Below are 24946 nucleotides of genomic sequence, written 5' to 3'. Positions count from 1 at the left end.
GCCCCACCTACTTGTTGACCTCAAAGATCAGGCAACACTTTTTTTTCAAACTTTTATTGAAAAACCGAGGGTGTGCTGTATCCCTTTTCAGAAAAGACGCTTCTCATACCTGTTGGCAGAAGGACCAGCTGTGAGGTGAGGGCAGGAGCATGGAGGCATGGAAGAGACCTCCACCCCAAGGACAGAGGAGTGGAGAGGGTTGGTCACTTACGAATGGAGGCTGTGGACACCACCTTCCACCTGAGCTGAGGATGTTCTCTTCTCAAACTTGAGCTCTCCAGAATACATCATGGCTCTGAAGAGAGGCAGAAGTCAGATGTGGGTAGCTGGCCCTGGACCAGGCCCTCTACCCAATGTCCCAGCTCCCTAAGCTTACCGGACTTGGGTCAAACTCTTGGCACCAATGTCCTGGCAGGAGTGCTGGATGCCGGCAATCAGGTAGGGAACAAATTTGTGGATGGATCCTTTATCCTGCACAGCCCCAGACACCCCCTGGGCCACTTTGATTTTATCAGCTTCACTGCAGGGAGAGGCAGGAAATACAGGCAAAGTCGAAACATGGATGCTGCTGCCAGTGCAGGGTTAGCATAGGGCAACTGACCTGCCTGTCCCACCTGAAATATCGGTTCTGGCTGCTGAGATGCTTGTCCATGGCATCGAGAGAACCCATACCACGATATTTCTTTAGCCGGATCCCATCAGAGAAGAAATACTCGCCAGGGGCTTCAGTGGTAGCAGCCAGGAGGGAGCCCATCATAACTATGGACAGAAGGAATGCTGGGGGAAGACCCTGAGTGGCATTAGGGAAGGAGACCCCCCTAGGCTCCCTGAATGTTGGGCCTCACCTGTGGAGGCCCCAAGGGCCAAAGCTTTGGCAATATGGCCCACATTTTGGATTCCTCCATCAGCGATGACAGGAACACCGAAGCGCCGTGCATATTCTGACACCTTGTACACTGCTGTTGCTTGGGGCCGCCCACAGGCCAGCACTGTTGAGACATGGAGGAACAAATGGGGGTGGCGTTAGTGGGGACAGGCAAGAGGCTCTGTGGCCACAAATCAGCACCCAGGAGCTCTCAGTTACACCTGCACCAGGACTGCAGCCTGGTAGAGAAAGAGTCTTGTCTGGGATGGCTGCTGCCCCATCAGCCTTAAACAGTACAAATAGCTGTGATGGCCCCCACTCACCCTTGGCATGTGCGCGTGCATATGTGCATGGCCCAGGGCAGCCTCAGGCACGTGCAGTCAGCAGCCGGGATAGCCCCGCCCAATTGATATCAGGTGGGGTAGGGGTCACCGTGCAGTTAGTACCCAGAGACCCACCCCTTGCTCCCTGCATGGTGGGCAGCTCAGGCAAGATCAGGGCAGTGGTCGTGTGGAAGGAAGAGAGGACCCCAGAGTTGGGTCCTTAAGCTGTGCCTACTGCAGGAGATGTGGGCAGAGCAGGGCCTACCTGGTGGAGGTCCTGCCCTACAAACACCCCAGGAAGAGGAGGGAGCTGTGTTCTTGAGCAGCTCCCAAAACCATGGTCTGTCATTCAGTTTGCCCTGCCCACCCGTCAGCACCACAAACCCCGGGAGCTACAGCTACAGTCAACCAAGCAGCCGGGCAGTGGGCAGCTGGGCCGGGCCAGTGGACCGGGCCGGACTTACTATAGCAGCCCGTGACAGTAGAAGGGCATTTGGGGCTGTGGGACTTTATGTCTGGAGGGATCTTGGGAGCCGCTAAATAAAACAAACAGACCAGAGTTTAGAGAGGGCACGGAGCAGGAGCGGGGAGGCCAGGCTAGGCGAGGGGTGGGGTGGGGGGAGTGGCAGGTGAAGACTGACGAGAGCTCGTCTTACTTCCAGCATGTTACCCATCCAAGGGGCCTGTTTGGCCCTGGGGCTGCCCCTACTGGAGGACTCAATGTAGTTCCCGTAAGAGAGCTTGGCTCCAGGGCATGTGGGGCTAAGGGCCCTGCTAAAGCCAGGTCTCTGAGGGCCTTGCCAAAACGTCTTTGTAATTACCTTCTTGAGTGATGCAGATGGAGCCACTGCCCATTCCCACCCGCAGGGCATCTACACCAGCATCTATGAGGTTCTTGGCCTGAGCAGCTGTGACCACTGCAGAGAGGAACAGGAAAAGGCTCACATGAAGGTCTGTGTGGGAGCCTAGCTCCCCCACTCTCGCCCCACATCCTTCAGTGCCCAGTCTTGTCTCACCATTGCCTCCAATGACTTGGAGACTGGGGTATTTCTCTTTGATGTACTTGATCATGTTGATCTGGAAGATGGAGTTTCCCTGGGAAGAGTCCTGAGACAGGAAGGTAGTCCCAATGAGACTGTGGTATGACAGCTGCTCCTACCACCACCACCCCCACCTTGCCTGTGCAGCAGCTCACCAAAACCACCACGTCCACACCAGCCTGGGCTAGCAAGTCCAGCCGATACTTGTCATCCTCATGAGTGCCAATGGCTGCTCCACACAGCAGCTGCTTCTTGGCATCTTTGGAGGCCAGTGGGTAATCTCGGTTTTTCTTCAGGTCTGTCCGGGCAATGATGGCCACCAGCTCATCATCTTCATTTACAATGGGTAACTTTCCTGGGGGCAGGGCAGGACATAAATCAGGACCTTGGTCTTTGGTTCCAGAACCCTTCCTACCTCTAGGACTCACCCTTCTTGCTGCGCTGCAGAATTTCATTTGCTTCCTTCAATGTGATGCCTGCAGGGGCTACCACCAAGTCTTCCCTCTTTGTCATGATCTAGAAGAGAGGGAAGTTGTGAGGAACGGCAGTAGATCAGGCCTCCCAACAGACCCTGCCCTAACTCAGGGGTGAGGTTCCAAAGACCACCATGTTTACACACCTGCACCCAGACTACCCTCAAGTAAACCCAACAGTCTGCAACAATCTAGTGGCAAGAGTGAGAATTTAGTAGAAAGGACATCAGGTACATGGAGCACATTGTGGAGAAAGAGCCACACCGGAGAAATGACAAGAGGAAGCTGAAGTTGGTCCTTGAGCACAGCCCCCACTCTGGGTGCGGCAAAAAGTTTGGGTATGCTGGCAAACATTGGGGCAGATTGAAAGCCTTTGGTGGGGAAGGGATGCAGGAACCCCATGAAAGGGTCAGAAACTTAGCCGGGTGTTCATCTTTCCTGGACAGCAGAGGCCCTCCGAGTTGCCATTCAGACAACAGAACAGAAGCTTTTATCTTTAGCCTGGGCTGTCAGAGTTTGCCTGTGCTCTGTCAGTGGCACCCACCTCTCCCAAAAACCGGTCATGCTCCTCCTCCTTGAGAAAATCAATGTCCCTCGAGGAGATGATGCCCACCAGGCGGCTCCCCATCCGGCCTGTGTCAGTGATGGGGATACCACAGAAGCCATGCCGGGCCTTGGCTTCAAAGACATCCCGCACTCGATCCTTGGGACTGAGGACAACAGGGTCCGTGATGAATCCCTGCTCATATTTCTGGAAGGGATGGTGAGAAAGGGCACTTCTGAACCACTTTCATCAGACTTTTGGTCTGAAGCCTGGGATCTGTTGCAACTCCCCCTTTGGCAGTGCCACAGGATCAAATCACACAAACACTTCAAACCCAGAGCTAGGAGACATGAGTGAACTGCAGGCACTGTCCACCTGGCCCTCTTCTGTTGCTTTAAGACACAGGGTCTCAGGCTCTTCTCAGGAATTGAACCCCCACAGTGGGAAAGAAAGGATCCTAAATCAGGAGAATAATTCCCCCACTCCCACCCCACTCCACCTCAGTGCAATTCCCAGGAGCTCTTGACAGTGATCTTTTCCCTTCTGACCTTCACTTTACGAACTTCATTGGCCTGGAATTCTGGTGTACAGTTGTGGTGGATGAAGCCAATACCACCTGTAAGCTGCAGGATACACAGAAAGAAAATGGGAAAAGTGACAAGAAGAGTGGCATGATTGTATGCCTGTGGGAAACAGAAATGGGGCCCCTGCTTCTGCCCTCACATGCCACAGTGCTCACCGCCATTGCTATGGCCATCCCAGCCTCTGTGACTGTGTCCATGGGTGAGGAAACAAGTGGGGTCTTCAGAGTGATCTTTTTAGTCAGAGCAGAGGTCAGGTCCTAAAGAAATAAGGCCAACTAATGTGCAAAAGCACCTCATATACCTCAGGGCGGTGCCATGTTCCCCGCAAAATAGGTGCTCTGTATGACCTGCATGCCAGTAAGACCATTCCATAGCATCCACCCCCAAAAGCAATCTACTGAGATAGCCGAGAGGGGACAGCAGCACTTTTATCCAACCTTGATACTTAGGATCCAATTCCTGTCCATACTCACCACTTGGTCTGCAGTGAAATCGATGTACCCGGGGAGAATGAGAAAGTCACTAGAGGGGAGGGGAATTGGGAGTAAGGGTCAGGCTTATGGCAGCCTGAGACGCCATCCTCATAAATCATCTCTTAAGGCGTTCCGGCAGAGAGGGAAATGACCTAGCCCGAGTATCACAGGCAAGGCAGAGAACAAGGTAGAGATGGAGACAGCGGACCTTTTCTGCCACCTAGCTGTCATCAGCGCCTCTGGCATCCTGACAACTCCATGTGCCCAGAGAACGGAGTTTCTAACCTGGAAATCTCAGGCACTACCAAGATGCCTCCTCCATCCCGCCCGCTTCAGACCTGTCAAACTGAACCTGAGATGGGTGGGGAGTTTCCGGAACCTGTCCCCCACACCCGAGCCAAGCGGGCTCAATGGAAGCCCCACCCGGCCTCCCAACCCTGCGCGCCGCTCCTCTCCTGGCCCAGGTGAGCCCGCTAGGCCCGCACTTGTAGGTGAGGCCGTCCCCACAGTTGAACAGCTGCTGTGCCGTGAGCCCGTCGTCCGGCACGTAGGACGTGCCCCCGCTAATCAGGTAGTCGGCCATGGCTAGCGCGGGGCAAGGCCGCGCGTCTCCGAAGACGTCGCCGCAGAGGCCTCCGCCTTCTGGGCCGCGCCAATATAAACCCGCCGATATCGTCACCGCGCCCAGCGCGTCGCCGACGTCAGGACGCAGCACGCACGTACAGAGCTCGTAAGCCTCTAGGGCGGGGCTGGCTGGAGGGAACGCAGGCGCATAGCACGCCCTAGGGCTGTTTCCGGTTGCTACCCCCTCCCGCAGGACCTCGCCCCGTCCAACGAACAGGCAAAGCTTTGCTGCCACTGTCCCGCCTGGCTCCTCCCAAATGAAGAGGCGTTGTTCACTAGCATGTTGAAAAGACGTGCTTGTCATTCTTAATAAACAACTAGATTAAGAATACATAAGAGAAACAGAGTGGTATCTTTATATGATACACAAGTGTATGTTACAAGAATTCCATCAGGCACAGAAGCCTCAGGTTTAAGGCCTCAATGTTAGGCCAAAAAAAAAAAAAAAAAAAAAAAAGACATGGTAAAGTTTTTACTTTAACATCTAAAATGTCACTTGTCATAAAGGAAGGTGTAATAGAAATTGTCTTTAATAAATCATAATTGAAGTTCCCCTCATTTTTCCTTCCATTAAGATGCTAGGTTTATGTCTGAGCATGAAGAAAGAAAAGACCATGGCTCCCCTGTGGTCAGCGAAGTCTGCCAGTCAGAGTGGAAGCCAGCTGGGGAGATTCCCTGGAGGGTCCATCCATCATTAATTCCATCTTTCTGGAGGAAGGGAAGGGGCGACATTTCTCTTAACAGTCCAAGCCCTTTCCTCAGGCCCCACACAAAAAAAGTCAGCCAGCAACTGTCTAGGACATCTGGCTCTCAGAAAACCCAGAGCCCCCATGGGCTGAGAAGTCTGCCACAGCAGGTTTATGAAGATGCACAGGGGGGCAAAGTTTCCTTTTACATTTGAAATAGAAGCAGTCTGAAAGGGTTCATAACTACACCAATAAAAAAAGAAAGAAAAATGGAGGCCTCTTCTTTAGTGTGAAAGTGTCCATTTTTTCCTGGATGGTCTCCCTTGCACCATGGCTGAGGGATCTCAGTGCATGGTGCTTGCGTTGGCCACCGCAATGGCCTCCTGAATTTCTCGTATCACCAGGATCCGAGTCAGCATCTGTCCCATCTGCTCTCTGCTGATAGGCTGGACTGAGTACCAGATTGGGCTGTTGGGGGCCACCACCGGCTCGGGCGTCAGGTAAAAGGTGTCATTCCGGCCTTTCACACTCTGGGGGCTGAAGAATACATGGGTAAAAGCTGGGTAAAACCACCATGATCTCAACCCTCCCACCATGAACCTCCTGAACAGATGCTATCTGCAAAAGATGGGAAGCTCTGGAAAGCATGGTGGCACAGCTCCTAAATTCCATGCAGTCAACGCACACTACCTCTAGGACGTCCCTTTGGAGTTACTGCAAATGCCAGTGTTAGGCTGCCCATCTTCTGCTCCTCCCTCACACACTGCGAGGTGTGATTCCTCTGACTAGGGCTCCTGGGGCTCATCTACTTGAGTCCAACCATATCCCACTCTGAATCAATTTCAGCACCCAGAAAGTCTATCTCCAAGTCTTTGCTTATGTTGTTTCCTCTACTCCATCCATTGATAATTCCTCAACTTGATCTGAGGGACTCTGACTTCTCAGCTTGGCTATGATGCTGGGGCCTTTACCTGGACTCACACCCCCTCAGTGTTGTGCTGTACTTCTCTTAAGTACTGAGCACATGCCATCCTCTAACAGCTATTCATCCACTGATTCAAGATTTATCAAAGGGCTACTGTGTGCCAGGCCTGCACTAGGTGCTGATATTAAAAGAAATGAATAAGACCCAAGAGTCCCTATATTATTAAGTTTACAGGTAAGAGGGGAGACAGACAGCAATTAAACAGTTATATAAAGACAAAGAAAATAACAAACAGTGGTAAGGGTTACAGAAGAAACAGCCGGAGGGAACAGGCAGGGAATTTGGAAATGCTTCCCTAATAAAGCTCTTTTAAGGATGGATAGGAGCTAACTAGCTAAACAGGCAGGGGGTGGCAGGGTTTGCCCAACAGTGAAAAGTTCTGTGCAGAGGTCTTGAGGAAAGGAGAGCATGATGCCCTTCAGTGGAGAAGAGCCAGTGTGGCTAGAGAGCCAAGAGCTACACAGACATGAGGTTAACAAGGGAGAGTACATGAAAGGCCCTGCTGGCCACATCAGGATTACGGTCTTTCTCTGTAGAGTAAAAGGAAACCACTAAAGGTTTTAATCTAAGTAACACGAAGAGACCTACAATGTAGAAAGATCTTCTGGCATTGTTGTTAAGATGATATACTAAACTGCAGGGGCAAGAGAGAACGAAAGCCAAGGAAAGGAGTTCCCCTTAGATTGACAGTGGTGGTGAAAAAAGGTCAAGGCCAGGAAGATGAAGGGCTATGCTCAATATGTGACAGAGGCAGCCTCTCTGTACCGTCCTCCCTCTACCTTCATCCTCTCTCCATGAACGTGGACCATCAGGGAGCAGTGCTGGGCACATGCTTTGGGAAAACCAATAAGGTTGCTTCTATATTTAGCTTTTCAGAAGTGTGTTTTTACTCTGCCTGTGACTAGAGAATGCTTTGGCGCGCGCGCACGCACACACACACACGTCACCCAGTCACAATAAAGCCTCCTCACCATTTAAAGAGGTAGAAATCGTAGAGCTTGATAGGACATCTCAGTGGATTCTCTGGATTTTCCGTCTGTTCTGCATACATGTCATCTGTAACTATAAAACATACCCCACCACCACCACAGACATGGCATCAGACTGTCTTTACTCAGGCTCAGATTAGAAACCTTAGGCTTCCAGCCATCCCAACTAGGAAATACTCGGAAGGAAAAGGGTGCGAGGCATGGGCAGTGAGTATGAAAGGAAAAGGCAGCTATCATTTCTGGGGCGTCTCTGCTTCTAGAAGAGTTTGAAGTTGCTGGCTGGGAGAAGGGAATGGAAAATTCCTATCCAGCAAATCCCAATCTTCACACTCATTACTAGCCCCCCAGGCACAAGGGCAGGGCAGGACTAGTAGTAGCTGTTTCTGCAACCCCTACCTCTTTCCCCTACCTTTCTGGCCAGTCTGGTGTATCCCAAGTGCCTTCAGGTACCGAATACTCGTGCTTTTATCCTTAGGATTAGAGGGGTTCTTCTTTGTCTGTCGTAAGACCTTGGAGAAGGCCAGCTTCATGTGCTGGTCCACTGTCTTCAACAGGAAGTATCTGCACCACAAGTGAAAGCAAGGCAAAGGGAGGGGTGCCAGGAGGAGACCGTGACTTACCCTCTGCCATCAGGGCTTCAGAGGAGCCGCTGCCCACACTCCCAGAATCTGGGCAGGCCCACACCCAAACACACTGTCTAGTGGAGGAATCTCATCAAGACTGATGGTAGGGATCTGGCAAGGCTGTCTGCCTCACTGGTCAGCACACAAAATGTAGCCAAGTGGGGCTGAGGGCTTTCAGTAGCTCAAAGGCTCTCAAGTATATGTCAAAGGTATTCAGAAGTCCATCTGGATAGTTTCTACCCTCTTCACTGGGCAGATGCCAGCAGTGGCTAAGCATGGAGCCTCTAGAACACTTACTTGGTGTTAAAGAACATGAGGGTGGTCAGCAGGGTGGAAGGGGAGTGAGCGCCGAGCTGCTTGCACTCCCACAGCATCTCCTCAGTCACGTGGCTGGGCAGGACATAGCCTAGGAGGAACAAAGTACTGCTACAACAAGAGGATGGCAGGCAGCCCCTCAAAGGTGCAGGATGGGAGGTGTGAAGCACAACAAGGACCACACAGGAGTACGAGCTTAACTGGAGAAGTCTTCCTGGGACACGGCAGAATCATCTGGAAAGCTTGTTAAAACACAAACAGCCGAGTCCCAACCCAAGTTTCTGGGCAGGACCTGAAAATGTGTGTTTTCAACAAGTTCCTAACACCACACTTTGAGAACCACTGCCCTACATGATCACTCCCACCTGATGTTAATTCTTCTCTAATTGCAGATTAATATGGGGTAGAAGGACATCCCTCAGAGAAACACCCAAAAGTATAAGCCAACCTCTCTGCATATATGCAAACTTCTCTGAAAAGAGGGTACAGAGCTTTCATTATACTTTCAAAGGTATCCAGGCCAGGCCCCAAAGAACTGGTATACATGCCCGTTTGCCCTTGTTAAACTTCTCATGTCTTCCATCTCTGGAAAGCAAACCCATTCTCATCCCCTTTGGAAAAAGGGGAGAATGATATTCAGATCTATTATAGGTTTCCTCCATAGGGCAAGTTTTACTGTAAGACCCTGGTTCATAAGCTAACTGAAAGCTGGACGGGGCTAAGGCAGTGGTTTGATCAAGAGCCCTGGGCAGGCAGGTCTACACCAAAGGAAGATGACGCTTGGACTGATCATCAAGCCCCCTTCATATGTTCATTCAACAGTCAATGTCCAAGTGTATGTGTGCCAGGGACTGAGGGCATGGTGAAACAGCAGCAGACACCAGCATTCTCCTGCAGGAGTTTCAGGATTCTCCAGGCAGGGAGTGAGGGTGGCACTTCTTAGAAGCAGGGGAATGTTCTGCCCAATACATTCCTTTTCTCTGTTCTTGCCAAAGCTGGCCCTCTGACTCCATTAGCGCACTTCCATCTCTTTAGGGAATGTCTGCCTCTACTATTCTATTTTGTGGCCCAATGGCAATGAGATAAACTTCCTTGCTCTCAGACAAATCTTAAGCAGGATGAGTGACAGAAGATAGCCCTTCTCAGGGAGGAGGGAAGGCCAGCCCTAAGAGTGGCCCCAGGCATACGGTGGCATGCCCTATTTTCCCTGGGTTCACTCTGCCACCTGGTGTCACCTCCCTATAATCACTTCTTAACAACACAACTTAAAGTGAACTTTAATGCCTGAAAACCAGAACTCCTGGCACGGGCAACAGGAGACACAGATGGAACAACATATAAAAGTCTCATAGTTCTGAATCTGAACTGCAAAGCATCAAAATGATCTATTTTATATTATTTTTTTAGTTAGGCCTAGAAACCCAAGGAGCAATCAGCACTCCTACCATCCAGACTGTGATAACGAAATACCATTTAACACTGAAAAGTACCAGGCTCCATGGAGAACTGATCAATTCCACATTGGGAGACAGAAAATGTCCAGGATAAGCCCAGAATATTCTGGCAAACCAGAAATCAAGGAAGTAGGGTTATGTCAAATGAACTCAAGAGCCAATTTAAAGAGGCTCCAAATGGCCAAAGATGGGACAATTTGTACATCATTAAAGATAACAAGTGCAATGAATTGAATCATATTAAATATATTTAAATTAATTAGCTCACAATGATTCTTTAAGCAAACAAAAAAACCCTAGCTGGAGGAAGCTGGTGAACCAACTCATTACTGTGAAAACTACTAAACAAAGAAGAAGAAACAAGCCCTTATCCTGTCTCTTCTATACAATCTATATTGCTAGGAATTCAAAGAGTTGATGAGGGAAAGTTTCTCTTTGTATTTTTGTATTTCAGCTAATAATGAAGTAATAACATTAGAATACCACTGCTTGCAACTCCTCATGAATTAATGGATCCAGACATTATGGGCACCTGATGGAAGTAAGTAACCCATCTATGATGTAACCTTGCCAAAAAGAAAACACACAAAAAAACAAAACTTGATTAATCAAGTCTTCATATGCAACTACCAATTAACTGTAAATACAGGGGACAGAAGAATATGTTAAATTACAGCATGGAGATATAATAGCAAAAATTAGACTTTTTAAAAGGCTAGTTTCTTCCATAAATAAATTGCAAGAAAAATAATCAAGGGGGAAATTAAAGATTAAAGCTAAACATTAAAAGGTATATAACACCAATTTCAACGTGCAGACCTTATCTGCAACTTGACTCAAACAAATAAAATTCTGATATTTATGGGACAATTAGAAATCCCAACAAAGGGTAGAATTTGATGACATTATGGACTTATCTTTTTTTTTAAAAAGTATAATAATGGCATTGTGGAATGTCAATAACATTAAAATATTTATGGATAAAGTGTCTGGGATTTACTTCAAAATAACATGGTGCGCGGAACAGGCAGTGTATATATGGAACAAGATTTGCCACGGGTACATGGGAGTATCATTAATTTATTCTGTTTATTTTGTATGTGCTTGAAATTTCCATAATAAAAAGTTTTAAAAAGCAAACTTTATATAGCTACACTTGGTTTGAAATTTTGCAAATCATGTACAGTGAATCACTTACTCAGGTGTCTGTTCTAATGACATTCCCTCAGAGAGGCCTCCCTCCTAATGTACCTGTAATACTTTCCATTCTCTGTGCTTTGTTCTTCAAAGCACTTAATTATCATAAATTAATGTGATTATTTATACAGTCTCCCCCGTTAGACTGTAAGCTTCATTTTGTTCACTACTGAATTATGTACACCTGGAACTGCCTGGCACATAGTAGGCACTCAAAAAATATTTGTTTAAACAATATTTTTTTAAAAGGTTAAGCATGTAACTATGATGACAAATGTTAACTAGACTAAATCACTTTGCAATATATATATATACTGTATCAAATCATTGTTGTACACCTGAAACTAATATAATGTTATATGTCAATTATATCTCAATTTTAAAAAAAGATTAAGAAAAAGTTAAACAACATACATTAAATCCAGAGCCAGGATTAAAACTCAGATATTCGTGTGGACATAAGGTTTTCAACTCATTTGGGTAAATACAAAGAAGCATGACTGCTGGATCCTAAGGTAAGAGAATGCTTGGGAATTCAGCCATTCTAATAGGTATACAGTGGTACATCACTGTATGTATGTATGTATATATTTATGCATGCTGTGCCACGTGGCTTGCATAATCTCAGTTCCCCGACCAGGCACTGAGCCCGAGGCACGGCAGTGAAAGCACCAAATCCTAATCAGTAGGCCACCAGGGAACTCCCATCACTGTTGTTTTAATTTGCCATTTCCTGATGATATATGATAAATATCTTTTCATATACTTATCTGCCAGCTTCTTTGGTGAGGCATCTGTTCAGATCCTTGATCCATTTTTTAATTGGGTTCTTTGTTTTGTTATTGTTGACTGTTAAGGGTTTTTTATATATTTTGGATCCCAGTCCTTTATCAGATACGTGTTTTGCAAAGATTTCCTCCCAGTCTGTGGCTTGTCTTTTCATTCTCTTAACAATGTCTTTCACAGAGAATAAGTTTTTGTTTGTTTGTTTTTTAAATTTTAATAAAGTCCAACTTACCAATTTTTTCGTTTCACAGATTGTGCTTTTTGTGTTGTATCTAAAAAGTTACCAACAAACCTGAGGTCACCTAGATTTTCTCCTATTTTATCTTCTAGGAGTTTTATAGCTTTACATTTAGGTCTATGATTCATTTTTTTAAAAAATATGTGCATGTCCAGTTGTTCCAGCAGCATTAGTTGAAAAGACTATCCTGGGAATCCCTGGTGGTCCAGTGGTTAGGACTTGGCGCTTTTCACTGCATGGCCCAGGTTCAATCCGTGGTCAGGGAACTAAGATCCCGCAAGCCACATGGCGAGGCCAAAAAAAATAAAAGAAAACAAAACAAAAGACTATCCTTTCTCCATTTAACTGCCTTTGCCCCCGGTCAAAGATAAATTGGTTATATTCGTGTGGTTCTACTTCTGGACTCTCTATTCTGTTCCACAGATCTGTCTATTCTTTCACCAAAGACCTGCACACAATGTTTACAGCAGCTTTATTCATAATTACCGAAACGTGGAAACAACCAAAATGTCCTTTAATAGGTGAATGGATAAACAAACTGTGGCACATTCATAAGACGGAATATTATTCAGCAAAAAAAAGAAATGAGCTATCAAGCCATGAAAAGACACGCAGGAACATTAAATGAAGTTACTGAAAGAAATTAACACTAAATTATTCTAACTATATGACATTCTGGAAAAGGCAAGATTATGGAGACAGTAAAAAAGATCAGAGATTGCCAGAGAGTCAGGGGAAAGGAGGGAGGGATGAATAAGTGGAACATGGGGGATTTTAGAGCAGTGAAACTTCTGTTTGATACTGAATTGTAGATACATGTCATTATCCATTTGTCAAAACCCACAGAATATACAACCCAAGGAGTGAACTCTAATGTAAACTTCAGACTTTAGTTAATAATAATGTACCAAACATTGGCTCATCGATTTTAACAAATACACTACACTAATACAAGATACTAATAATAGGGGAAACGCTGTGTGAGGGAGTATATGGGATTCTCTGTATCTCCTGCTCAGTTTTCCTGTAAACCTAAAACTGCTCTTAAAAATAGTTTATTTAAAAACAAAAAACACCTCAAACATTCTACTGCGAAACTCATGTTCTTTCCAACACAACATGCTGCCCAGGTTATCCATGGGTAAAGCAAAAATTATGTTCTATATATGTAGAACGTATGTTTAAACATAAGGGGAAAAAAACTCAATATGTAATATAATTAACCTACAGATGAAATAGTTCATAATTCTTAATTTTTGCAAGGATTCTAATTTGAATCAATAAATTTTAATAGGGAAAAAAAATAAGAGTAACTACCTCACACTCTGCATGCCCCTGTGTCCTTGCCACACTGGGACCAGCCAGATTCTCTGTCTGGTGAGCCGTGCCCCTTCCACATCAGGCCAAGCAGCACAGAGACTGATGTTTGGTGCCTGGGATTTATAGCCTCCTCACCCACATGCTATATCACAGCTAGCCACACAAGTAGCTCATCTTTCCACCCCCCCACAGCTGATCTTTTTAAAACCCAGGTGCTAAAGACATCCAAGAATGAGGAAGATTCTTACCAAGTGGAGTGACTCGGGGCTGAACGTCCTTCAGAACTTCATGCAGCCACTCCGTGAATCGAACATAATAAAGATCGGAGAAAATGTCATCAACCCGTCCATTTTCAAAAAGATACTAAAAGAAAAATAATCAATAAAAGATGTTGGTAGTCTCTTGGGCAAGTTGTTGTGGGGAAGCAAACATTTTTCTACCAGTACCCTCACCTCTCCCTACCCATTCCTCCCCCATTAACAAACCAACACACCAAGTCAAAACTGTCCAGCAGGGACTTCCCTGGTGGTCCAGTGGTTAAGAATCTGTCTTCCGGGCTTCCCTGGTGGCGCAGTAGTTGAGAATCTGCCTGCCAATGCAGGGGACATGGGTTCGAGCCCTGGTCTGGGAAGATCCCACATGCTGCGGAGCAACTAGGCCCGTGAGCCACAACTGCTGAGCCTGCGCGTCTGGAGCCTGTGCTCCGCAACAAGAGAGGGAGCGATAGTGAGAGGCCCACACACTGCGATGAAGAGTGGCTCCCGCTTGCCACAACCAGAGAAAGCCCTCGCACAGAAACGAATACCCAATACAGCAAAAATAAATAAATAAATAAGAAAAAAAAAGAATCTGTCTTCCAACACAGGAGACTTGGGTTCGATCCCTGGTTGAGGAACTAAGATCCCACATGCTGCGGGGCTACTGAGCCCATGCACCACAACTAGAGAGAAGCCCACACACTGCAACGAAAATCCTACGTGCCGCAACAAAGAGCCAACGCAGCCACATAAATAAATTAAAAAAAAACTGTCCAGTGTGTGGCATTTTCACAGTATACTTCAGCATGTGAACTGACTCTCACAACACTCTTAAGAGTTGGGTCAATGGGGCAGATTTTGTGAATGCTATTTCACCCAAGCAAGGCATTGTCTTGTGGTAGCAAAAATCATGATGTGGGCTCCAGGGCCAGCCTCTTATTAGCTATGGTGTAAGTTTAGTAACTCATGCGAGTCTTTTAACTTTGGGGGCTCAGTTTCCTTGTTTGTAAATGGAGATGACTGTGCCTGCCTTCCACGAGTGAGAGAGCATGGAATGAGACAAAGCATGTAGAGCAATTCACCCAGTGCTCTGGGTGACTGGTTAAGAAAGAGGAACAAAGTGGCAGATGGGCTTTTCTCAGGCCTAAGCAACAGGGTGAGTCCTAGTTAGCAAGTATTCTTCCATCATACTGTGGGCTTCTCCACAATAGCATTCAAACACTAAGAAATCCACCTCTGCTCTCCTAAACTGCCAGTCCTAAAATGAATTTCTCTGTTAATCTTCATCTTAGATGTCCTGAAAACCTAACTACAGTTGTATATTCTAGCTAGACACTTCCAAATAATTATTTTGCATTAATGCAGGAAACAATGAGAAGACAAGCTACATGTCAGCACGAGACTTTGTTCTGGATAAACTGCTTTTCTGCAAACTACATGTTTACTTTAATGAAAAGTGTTATATAAATGTTCCATGATAAAAAAAAGGCTCTAAGGTAATATATCAAATATTTTAATAGATGTTTCTCTAGATAGTGGGATTATGATGATGTTTATTTTATTTTTTAAAGTGAATATGTAGATCTTTTCCAATTTTAAAAAACATACATTTAAAAATTCACTATATAGTTGAAAGAGAATGTCTTTATTGTAACTACTTGCTTGTCATTTTACTAATTTGACTACCCAGCAAACACCCAATGGGAACACAGCTCAAACATGTTCCTGTGAAGTTCTGTTTCCTACCTTTTGAATACACAGGAAAATATAGTACAGCACATCTGGGTCATAGGGTTCACCTTCTCCATTTCGAGCTTCCCGTGTCATTAGACAGAGCCCATAATTCAACTCGGCCACAGCAGAAGAGATGAGATCTTCCTGGAATCGCAGCAATTGACGCCCTGCAACACAAGCCCCAGAGGTGAGTGAGGGTCCTGGCAACAGCCGTCTCTTTACTGGTTGTTCATATCCCTGGAAGGAGGTTTCAGAGCAGACACCACCCATGAAGGTGCTGGGATGAAAATGGTCACTTGTATCTACGATCAGAACTAGCCTACAAAGACAATTATCCTGTTTGCCCTATTACACAAAGGGTTTCCTTACCACAATCCTTCCTACCTCACGTATCTCCCCAATTATTAGGACCAAGACATGAAAGTAAAAACACAAAATCCACCCTCTGTAATATGAGGAAGTATGTAAGGATAATGCTAAGGAAGAGGGCCCCTGAGTGCACTCACTAATCCATATCTCCTCCCAGAAGTCTCTCTGTCCCAGAAATCCATGTGTACAGAAATGCCTGATCTTGGGCAAACCCCACAAATTCTGCTCATTTATAGTAGGTCCAGCCTGTTTGTTGCTTGTCTTGAATTCAGCATACTATTTCAGATGGTGCTCCCTAGTGCCCAGAGAGCCAAGGGACACCACTTTCCTGCCATTCTGTCCTCCTGCTGCTTAAGTACCACTGCATTTTTGACAGAGTCCAACCCCCTTTCCCTCCCAAACACTTACTCCCAATGGGCGCCAGTCTGTTCTGAGCATCCTTCTCTAGCTCAGCGTTCTTGGTCTGTGCCCAGTTTTTCCATACTTCAAGCCCTTCTTCTGGCTTCAGAGAATTTGGAAGCAGAAGTTCTGGGGAAGGCTGTGGCTGTGACTGTGGTTCAACTTCAGCAACTTGGACAGTTTGAGCCTATGAGAGAGAAACCATCAAAATGTGTCAAAAGGCCTTTTGGCAAAACTGCTAGAAAAATGTTACTTATAGTAAAAAACAAAAACAAAAAACAAATGTACCATACTAATGTTAGATGTTAATAACTGCAGAAATTGGGTGTGGGGTTTATGGAAATTCTGCAATTTTTCTGTAAGTCTAAAACTGTTCTAAAATTTTTTTTTAAAACTCAAAAAAATGTTACTTATAGTTCTTTTAATTAAAAAACCTCTCTTCTCCTTGCTGTCCTACTTTCAAGAACCTCTGGAGTTCTATTCTTTACTCCAGAGACAGCAAAGACTAGTGCAAAGCTCCTTAGTCTTGGCTGTACTTTTGAATCTCTGATTTTGCGGTACGCGGTCCTCTCACTGTTGTGGCCTCTCCCATTGTGGAGCACAGGCTCTGGACGCGCAAGCTCAGCGGCCATGGCTCACGGGCCCAACCGCTCCGCGGCATGCAGGATCTTCCCAGACCAGGGCACAAACCCGTGTCCCCTGCATCGGCAGGCAGACTCTCAACCACTGCGCCACCAGGGAAGCCCTGAATCTCTGATTTAAAAACACAATACCTCAGCTCCACCCCAGAATCTCTTTTTAAAGAGGTATCAGTCTTTTTAAAACCTTCCCATGTAAAAAGGCAATTCTAACGTTTAGTCACTGCTCAGAACTACTGGCACAAAGCACTGCTCATCAAACTACAATGTGCAAATAAACCCCTTGGGGATTTTATTAAAATGCAGATTCTGATTAGAAAGATCTCAGGTGGGGCCTGAGAGTCTGCACTTCTAACAAGCTCCCAAATAAGGGAGCTGGTCTGCAGACTATACTTTGAGTACCAAGTGTCCAAACTGTTAAACTTGGTTGCACCTTAAAATCATCTGGCTGATTTTAAAAAACACCCATGCCTGGGCCTTATCCACAGAGATTCTGATTTAATTGGTCGAGGCGGAAGCCTGCCAGCAGTATTTTTAAAAGCTCTCCAGGTGATTCTAATGTCCAGTCATGGTTGAGAATCATCCTTCATGTTCCTTCTCAATAATACTGCTTTGGCTTATAAGAACATTTTCTAGAGACAGGAGGCACTGTTTTATCTTCCTGCCTCCAAAGGAAGAGTAGTCCCATCCTCAATGGTCTGACAGCCAAACCATGCAGCCAAAGGGGCAGAGAATGTCCATGACCTTCAATCACAATCCCCATCAGGCAGGATAGACACCAACACAGATACAAAGCACAGGTTCTTGGGTCTCACACATCTATCTACATTGTGAACAAATTCCCTTGAGCAATTTTCCATGCCAGGGCCTACTAAAGGGCTGAAGAATGCCAAATCATTCAAATTGAAGGCAAAATAATTTATTAATGACACAAATTTGCTTATCAATAAATAAAAATAAAAACTACCCTACTAGCTTTGATATAAGATACATGATCAAACAAGGAAATAAAGAAATACCAGTGCTAGGCCCTTAAATGTCTGTCAACCCTGGAGCTCCCCTCTAGACACACTTCTCAGTTCAACTACCATTCTCCTTGGTGAGTCTCAACCACCTTCCCAGTTTAGATCTCCATGTTTGTGGAAATGACTGCTAACTCTGTGACTCTAAGCTAGACGGTCCCTTAATATACCCAGTGGGTACTGTACATCTCCAGCTGAACATCTGAAAGCCACCTCACATTAACATCTATGGAGAGAATTCATCACTTTGCCCATCCAGAAGTATTCTCCTGAGTTCCCTCTCTTACCTTGTTCAATGGCAACACCATCTACCCAAGCTAGAAATCTAGTAGGAGTCTGTCTGGGTAAGTAGGTGGGGGCCAGAGGATGTGGGGCAGTGCTTCTCTGTTTTATTAGCCAGAGTCCCTTCACTGTGTGCCTCCACCCACTACATGTAACTCTCCTAATCATCCTGACAATGAAAATTCTTCTACACATGTTCAAATGTCTATCAGTGGGTAGGGGAAGTAAAAGTCTCATCCAGGTTGAAAACTACTGATTCAAGTAAGGCCTTCTACACTTGGTGCAGAGTTTTTCCTATTTGTAATGGAGACCTTAAAAGAGTTTTAAGTTGGGAAGTGACATAATCTTACATTTTAAGGAAATTATTCTTGAGCTGTAGAAAATGGATTAAAGAGCAAAAGTGGAAGTAGGTGCTGGTGGCCAAGACCAGGATGGTGGCAGTGAAATGATTTAAGAGATTCTGAGAAGTTTGGTGGTAGAATCAATGTGGCTTGTTGATGAATTGACTGTGAGGAGTACGGTAAAGCAGACTCAAGAATCTCAAGGATGACTCCTGGGTTTCTGGCTTAAACAAATGGGTGGATGATGGTATCACTTTTTGAGATGGGATAGTTTTTGATAGTAGTAGAGGGGATGCTAATGAAGCACTGAGATATGTTTAACAAATGCAAGTAAATAAATAAGTAGGTTGCTGAATGTATGGGAAAGGTCCTAAGGGGAAAGGTACAGTCTAGGGATAAAGATCTGTGTGTCAATGCAGTACATGGTTTAAGACATGGGCTCTAGAGCCAGCCTGTCCAAGGTTGAATGCCAACTCTGCCACTTACTAAAAGGTGGCTTTGGCCTTGTTGTTTAATCTCTGTGCCTCAGTTTCTTCATTTATAAAATGGAGATAGTAGTACACACCTCTTAAGGTTGGTGTGAGAATTAAATGAGTTAATATATGCAACACTAAGGACAGTGCTTGGCAGATAGTGTCAGTGATTATCACCTTCTGCAGCAGACATCTAGAGGATTCTGAAAATCATGACAATGGAGAGAAATCCCTTAGGGAGAAAAGAGGGTTAGTACAGAGCTTTGAGAAACAACATGTATGGCTCAGACAGAAGAGAAGGAGGCTTCAGCAAAGTCTCCTGAGAAGGAAAAATAACCAGTGGGGCAGGAGGAAGACCAGGAGTGCATAATAACATGGAAATCCAAAGGAGAGTTTCAAGAAGGCAGGCATGGTCTGTTGTGCTGTGTGTTGCTATAAGTGAGATAAAAACAGACACGTCTATTGGATCTGGCCACAGGGAGGTAGGTCACTGATGACCTTGACAAGAGCAGACCCAGTCATGAGTTGAAGGGAAAACTGGTTAGCAAGGAGAATCAACCTGTGCAGATAATCCTTTTGAGAACTCTGGGAATAAAGTAAAGTGGAGAAATAGGGGGAACAGATGGAGGTGGGTGTGAGGTCAAGGGAGGGAGGTTTAGCCACAAATCTGGTTTTAAAGACAGGATATAAAAGAGCTTTCAAAAAGGGTATGCCAGGTGAAGGAACACATCAGCTCTCCTTAGGGTTCAACTCACATCACAGCACAATTATCTTCCCATGGGCTACGAGGACTCCAAGGGCAGACTGTCTTATTCACCTCTGTTTCCCAGCACCTAGAACAGAGCCTGATAAGGAAGGCAGAGGGATATTTGTGGTGTAAATGGACAAACTCATCTTTCCTGCATGATGGGTATTCTTCCCAATTTTTCTTTTTCTGGTAATAACCCTTGACATATGTCCCTATAAGACTTTGCCAAAGGAGACACAGCCTCTGAAAAACATGAAGAACACTAAAATGAACTTACTAAAATGAACTCTAGAAAAGATTTTCCCGCTGAAGGGCCCAGATGTGCAAATTACAAGCAGAGCCCAATGAGCAACAAGAGTCCTGAACTGCAAATTGGAACATCAGGCCCAGGAGAGCAGAGAAGAGGCTTGATGTGCTCCATCCCTGTGAGCAAAAGCTCAGCACAGAGCACCATTACAAATCTCCTGTCTGGTCTCTCCTACATGCAATCAGTTCTACACACCAGTAATTGATTCTTCTTATTACCACGACTCTTAGGATTCTGGAAAATTTTCCTACCACAGATCATATCAACTCTTCACTTCGGGAAGATAGCCCCTTTGCCCCCTGTACTAACTCCTCTCCCATGGTTCTCCTCCTCTCATGTTAACCTAGGCCATATCACTTGTGTCCACCCCTGGCTCTTATTCATCCTGCTCCATCCTTCTGTCAATCTAAGCTATAAACTAGAGATCAAATGCCATTTTTTCCACAAAGATGCCTCTACTGACATTTAACCTAGATTGATTTCTGAATTCCCAGCCTGACTTTGTGTGTGTAGCACACGTTGTCACACTTGATTATGTTGCTTTATACTTTACAGAAACAAATCATATGTTCTCACTTCCACTAGACTATAAGCTACCCGAAGCAATGACACTGTCTTGTTCTACTTCTAGACCTGACAGCTGGATACTGAATAGGTCCTTAACAAAGTCACTTAATATTAACATACTGTTGCCTCTATGAAACCACTCGGCCAGCTTTTGCTTACCCAATCATTTACGTCTTGAGTTTCTGAGTGTGGTCCCTGGTCTAACAGTGCTTTGTTTGTGCCAGCTCCCTCACGTGCATTCCCAGAGCTCCTGTGCTGAGGCACACTACCTTCATCAGTCCCATCCACTCTAAATGTCTGCTAGACAAGGGACCAGAAACTTTACTAACAGTCTTAAAAGGTGGATCTGTGATAGCCTTAAGAAGATTAACAATTAGAAAAGAAAAAAGAGCCAAGCAATTTTAAAGTTAAAATTTCAACAGTTCTGGGCTTTCCTGGTGGCACAGTGGTTGAGAATCCACCTGCCAATGCAGGGGACACGGGTTCGATCCCTGGTCCGGGAAGATTCCTACATGCCGTGGAGCAACTAAGCCTGTGTGCCACAACTACTGGGCCTGTGCTCTAGAGCCCATGAGCCACAACTACTGAGCCCACATGCCACAAATACTGAAGCCTGTGCGCCTAGAGCCAGTGCTTCGCAACAAGAGAAGCCACCACAATGAGTAGCCCCCGCTCACTGCAACTAGAGAAAGCCCGTGCACAGCAATGAAGACCCAACACAGACAAAAAATAAATTTTTAAAAAGTGCCTCTTTAAAAAAAAATTTTCAACAGTTTTATTTTTGCAACTTTTCTACAAATCTAAAATCATTTCAAAATAAAAAGTTAAAAAATTTAGCTCAGGGCTTCCCTGGTGGCGCAGTGGCTGGGAGTCTGCCTGCCAAAGTAGGGGACACAGGTTCTAGCCCTCATCCGGGAGGATGCCACATGCCATGGAGCGGCTGAGCCGTGTGCCACAACTACTGAGTCTACGCTCTAGAGCCCATGAGCCACAACTTCTGAGGCCTGCACGCCTAGAGCCCGTGCTCTGCAACAGGAGAAGCCACCACAGTGAGGCATACGCACCGCAATGAAGAGTAGCCCCTGCTCGCCACAACTAGAGAAAGCCCGCGTGCAGCAATGAAGACCCAACGCAGCCAAAAATAAAATAAATTTATTAAAAAAAAAAAAAAAACTTAGCTCAGCATAGCTGCCATGACAGAAAACTCAATTAACCATGGCTTGTCTTAACTATTTTTTAAGGAACATAAAAACACAGTTGGAAAGTCCCACTGCATAGGGGGCTTATTCAAGACTCCCAAGATGATCACTTTTTTTTTTTTTTTTGGCCATGTTACATGCCTTGAGGGAATCTTAATTCCCCGACCAGGGATCGAATCCATGCCCCCTGCAGTGGCAGTGTGGAGTCCTAACCACTGGATCATCAGGGAATTCCCCAAAGATGATCACTTTTAACAGGCCCACTGGAAGGTATTTTAGATCTCATAATTCACCTATACTGTGTCCAGTGTAGTCCATCTTTAGATGACAACTAAAGGAGGAACAATTTAACACCCTCTCAACTGTGATGAGTTTAGAGCTTGTGTGCTAAACTACAGGGGTTCCACTATATCTGTTCATTTGTGATGCAGAAAGCAGCTTCTGGGACAAAGATAACACTTGGGGTGACCCATTAGTCTCCACCTAGAAGTTTACCCTTCCTAAAGAGATCACAAAAAAGCACTCCAGGCATCTACCCCCAAAGCAGTTACTGGTCATTTCATTTACCTCCCGATAACAGGCTAGAACTCCTGCCTGTTCCACAGCTTCACTTGCCATTCCTGTCCCATCTCCCCAACTCTAATTAAAATACTAAATACTGTATTACTACAAGACCAACATCATTCCTGTAAACAAGCCAGAGGTGCCAGAGGTTACCAGGCAAGTTCTGTGTTGCACTGGGCCCTGAGGGAGCAGGCTGCCCTACAGATAAGTCTCACTTACTGAACAAGTAACCTGGAGCTGCTGCTGCTGCTGTTGCTGTGGTGGCGGTGGCGTCTGTTCCTGGGGGGTTTGTTGTTGTGGCTGCTGCTGAGGGTCCCATATATGGACAGTCTGAGCTGTATTCTGGTATGTGCCTGCGACGGCCTGCACAGCCACTGGAATGTGGATGTTGCCATTCATGAACTGTGCTGGAAAGAGAGAGTTTGCAAGGGTCTGCACTACCTCTTCATGGGAGTTTTTCACTACAGACGTGGTGCCCACCATCTTCTCCTTGTCATCCTCCAGCTTTACAGCTGCCAGGGCTGTGGGTGAGCCACTGACGTGAACTGCGTTGTAGGCTTCCTGGGGAATGGCAATGTGAGTAATGCTCTGCTGCTGAGGGTCCCCCCGGGGCTGGGCAGAGTAAACAGGTATGGTCCAAGTTTCTCCTGTAGGGCTAGTAATGGTCCCAGTGGCACTGTACAGGTGGGCACTGTCTACTGTTAGTAAGTCGGGCCTCAAAGACACATAACTCTGCTGCTGGCCCTGTGGAATGGCCAGCACGGTGGCCACCGGCTGCCCTGAGATGGCGTAGGACACAGTGATGGGCATGTCCACTTTGCGCTTCTTCACTGGCTGGAGGACACTGGCCGTGCCAACCCGCCGCTCCCCTTCCCGAGGTGAGCCCTGCTGGGACGGTGGTGGGGAAAGGGCACCCACAGTCTGGATTTGGATCTGCTGACCCCCAGCAAGAGACTGGCCAGCCACCAGCTGAGCCTGGATCTGTTGATGTGGGATGTGCTCCTCTGGGATCTCTGCAGCCTGGATCTGCTGGGCCGCCTGCATGTGCTGCACCTGGATCTGGGCCGCCTGCAGCTGCGAAGGGCTGGGGCTCTGCAGAGATGGGGTCTGGATGGAGGGGGCTGTCGGCTGTGCTGCTTGGCCTTGGATCTGCACCTGGACATGGATGGGCTGCTCAGCAGGCTGGTGAACGGTGAGCTGCGGGGAGAGCTGCTGAGCCGAGACCTGCTGCGGAGACTGCTGTACCTGCACCTGTACCTGCAGCGACAAGATTCACCAGTGAGTGAATAGGGCAACATCGAGAATCCAGCCCCGAAGGGAAGAAGAGATCTCAGACGGGAACCCTGGGTAATGTGAAGAGGAGGGGCCGCCATACCCAAGGCTTCTGAGGAGGCCATAATCTCCAAAACCATAGGCAAAATTCTCCAGCCTCACACTCTGAATGTGTTGCATTCAGAGCAACACATATCCACCTGAGAGCAAGCAAGACTATCAAGTGGGAAATATCAAAACTTTTGCTCATTTCTTGACTTCCTTTTTAAAAGTAACCCCTTTTGTTTTTGCATACTGACATAGTAGTACAAGTATACAATTTATAAATATATACTTAGGTGTATGTTCAAAAAATAGTTTATCCGGGCTTCCCTGGTGGCGCAGTGGTTAAGAGTCCGCCTGCCGATGCAGGGGACACGGGTTCGTGCCCCGGTCTGGGAAGATCCCACATGCCGCGGAGCGGCTGGGCCCGTGAGCCATGGCTGCTGAGCCTGCGCGTCCGGAGCCTGTGCTCCGCAATGGGAGAGGCCACAACAGTGAGAGGCCCATGTACCGCAAAAAAAAAAAAAAAAAAAAAAAAAAAAAAAAAAAATAGTTTATCCATGTGGTTAGTAATAAAAAGTGTGGAGATCTTGTTCTAAAAGGTCAGAAGGCATTCAATTCCCAACTCAGGATCAAAACTACCCCCACCACAGACAAGTAGTAAAAAAAACACAGTAGAGACAAAACGTTTGAAATCTCTTTTGGAGATATCTCCAACTTTGCTGCTAAAATATGGGCACTGTTGAATGATTCTTTAGAGTGCTTATTTAGGATAGCATTGTTTTAATAGAGAAGCCACAGATTCCTGATAATTTAATCTAAGGTTACTATATCCTGAACCATGCATTTCTGATAATAATGCAGCTCATGTCTTATTGCTGCTACTTCAGCATACAAAACAGCATGAAAAGATGCTATGTATAGTATGTAATTTTAAAAAAAGAGAAGATTTTTCCATCAGACACACATACCTAAATTACTCTGAACTCGGACTTCCCTGGTGGTCCAGTGGGTAAGAATCCACGCTCCCAATACAGGAGGCCTGGGTTCAATCCCTGGTTGGGGAACTAGATCTCATATGCATGTCGCAACTGAGTTTGCATGCCACAACTAAGAAGCCCACATGTCGCAACTAAAAGTCCGCATGCCACAACTAAAAACACGCCACAACGAAGATGCCATGTGCAGCAACTAAGACCCAGTGCGGCCTACA

At 46.1% G+C, this 24946-nt stretch overlaps 2 protein-coding genes across 3 annotated transcripts in view; both read right to left on the bottom strand.

Moving 5' to 3' along the window:
- Positions 1 to 38: 38 nt before the first annotated feature.
- Positions 39 to 4913, bottom strand: IMPDH2 (inosine monophosphate dehydrogenase 2). Of its 2 annotated transcripts, XM_079713338.1 has the most exons (15): positions 4788 to 4913; positions 4303 to 4351; positions 3985 to 4086; positions 3794 to 3868; positions 3246 to 3452; positions 2657 to 2744; positions 2384 to 2583; positions 2205 to 2295; positions 2010 to 2105; positions 1653 to 1724; positions 846 to 989; positions 615 to 759; positions 377 to 520; positions 212 to 295; positions 39 to 109 (listed from the first exon to the last, which is right to left on the bottom strand). In XM_079713338.1, the coding sequence occupies exons 1-15, from the start codon at positions 4883 to 4885 to the stop codon at positions 88 to 90; spliced, it is 1617 nt and encodes a 538-aa protein (XP_079569464.1). In that variant the 5' UTR covers positions 4886 to 4913; the 3' UTR covers positions 39 to 87. The 2 variants fall into 2 exon arrangements, with proteins under 2 accessions (XP_079569464.1, XP_079569465.1); XM_079713339.1 differs by lacking the exon at positions 1653 to 1724.
- A 346-nt stretch (positions 4914 to 5259) lies between these two features.
- Positions 5260 to 24946, bottom strand: part of QRICH1 (glutamine rich 1) — a gene marked incomplete at its 5' end in the record, with an annotated part of 43087 nt that continues 23400 nt past the window's right edge. Inside the window, 8 exons of the mRNA XM_079712464.1 lie at positions 5260 to 6149; positions 7569 to 7659; positions 7996 to 8147; positions 8507 to 8615; positions 13768 to 13882; positions 15523 to 15677; positions 16288 to 16465; positions 22639 to 23676. Coding sequence (XP_079568590.1) covers positions 5957 to 6149; positions 7569 to 7659; positions 7996 to 8147; positions 8507 to 8615; positions 13768 to 13882; positions 15523 to 15677; positions 16288 to 16465; positions 22639 to 23676 — 2031 coding nt within the window. The 3' untranslated portion in view covers positions 5260 to 5956. The remainder of the gene's footprint in view (positions 6150 to 7568; positions 7660 to 7995; positions 8148 to 8506; positions 8616 to 13767; positions 13883 to 15522; positions 15678 to 16287; positions 16466 to 22638; positions 23677 to 24946) is intronic.

Source organism: Hyperoodon ampullatus, assembly GCF_949752795.1.
Source record: "Hyperoodon ampullatus genome assembly, chromosome: 10".
Taxonomy (NCBI): domain Eukaryota; kingdom Metazoa; phylum Chordata; class Mammalia; order Artiodactyla; family Ziphiidae; genus Hyperoodon; species Hyperoodon ampullatus.
Note: the sequence above shows the minus strand (reverse complement) of the source record. Positions and strands in the feature narration are given on the sequence as shown.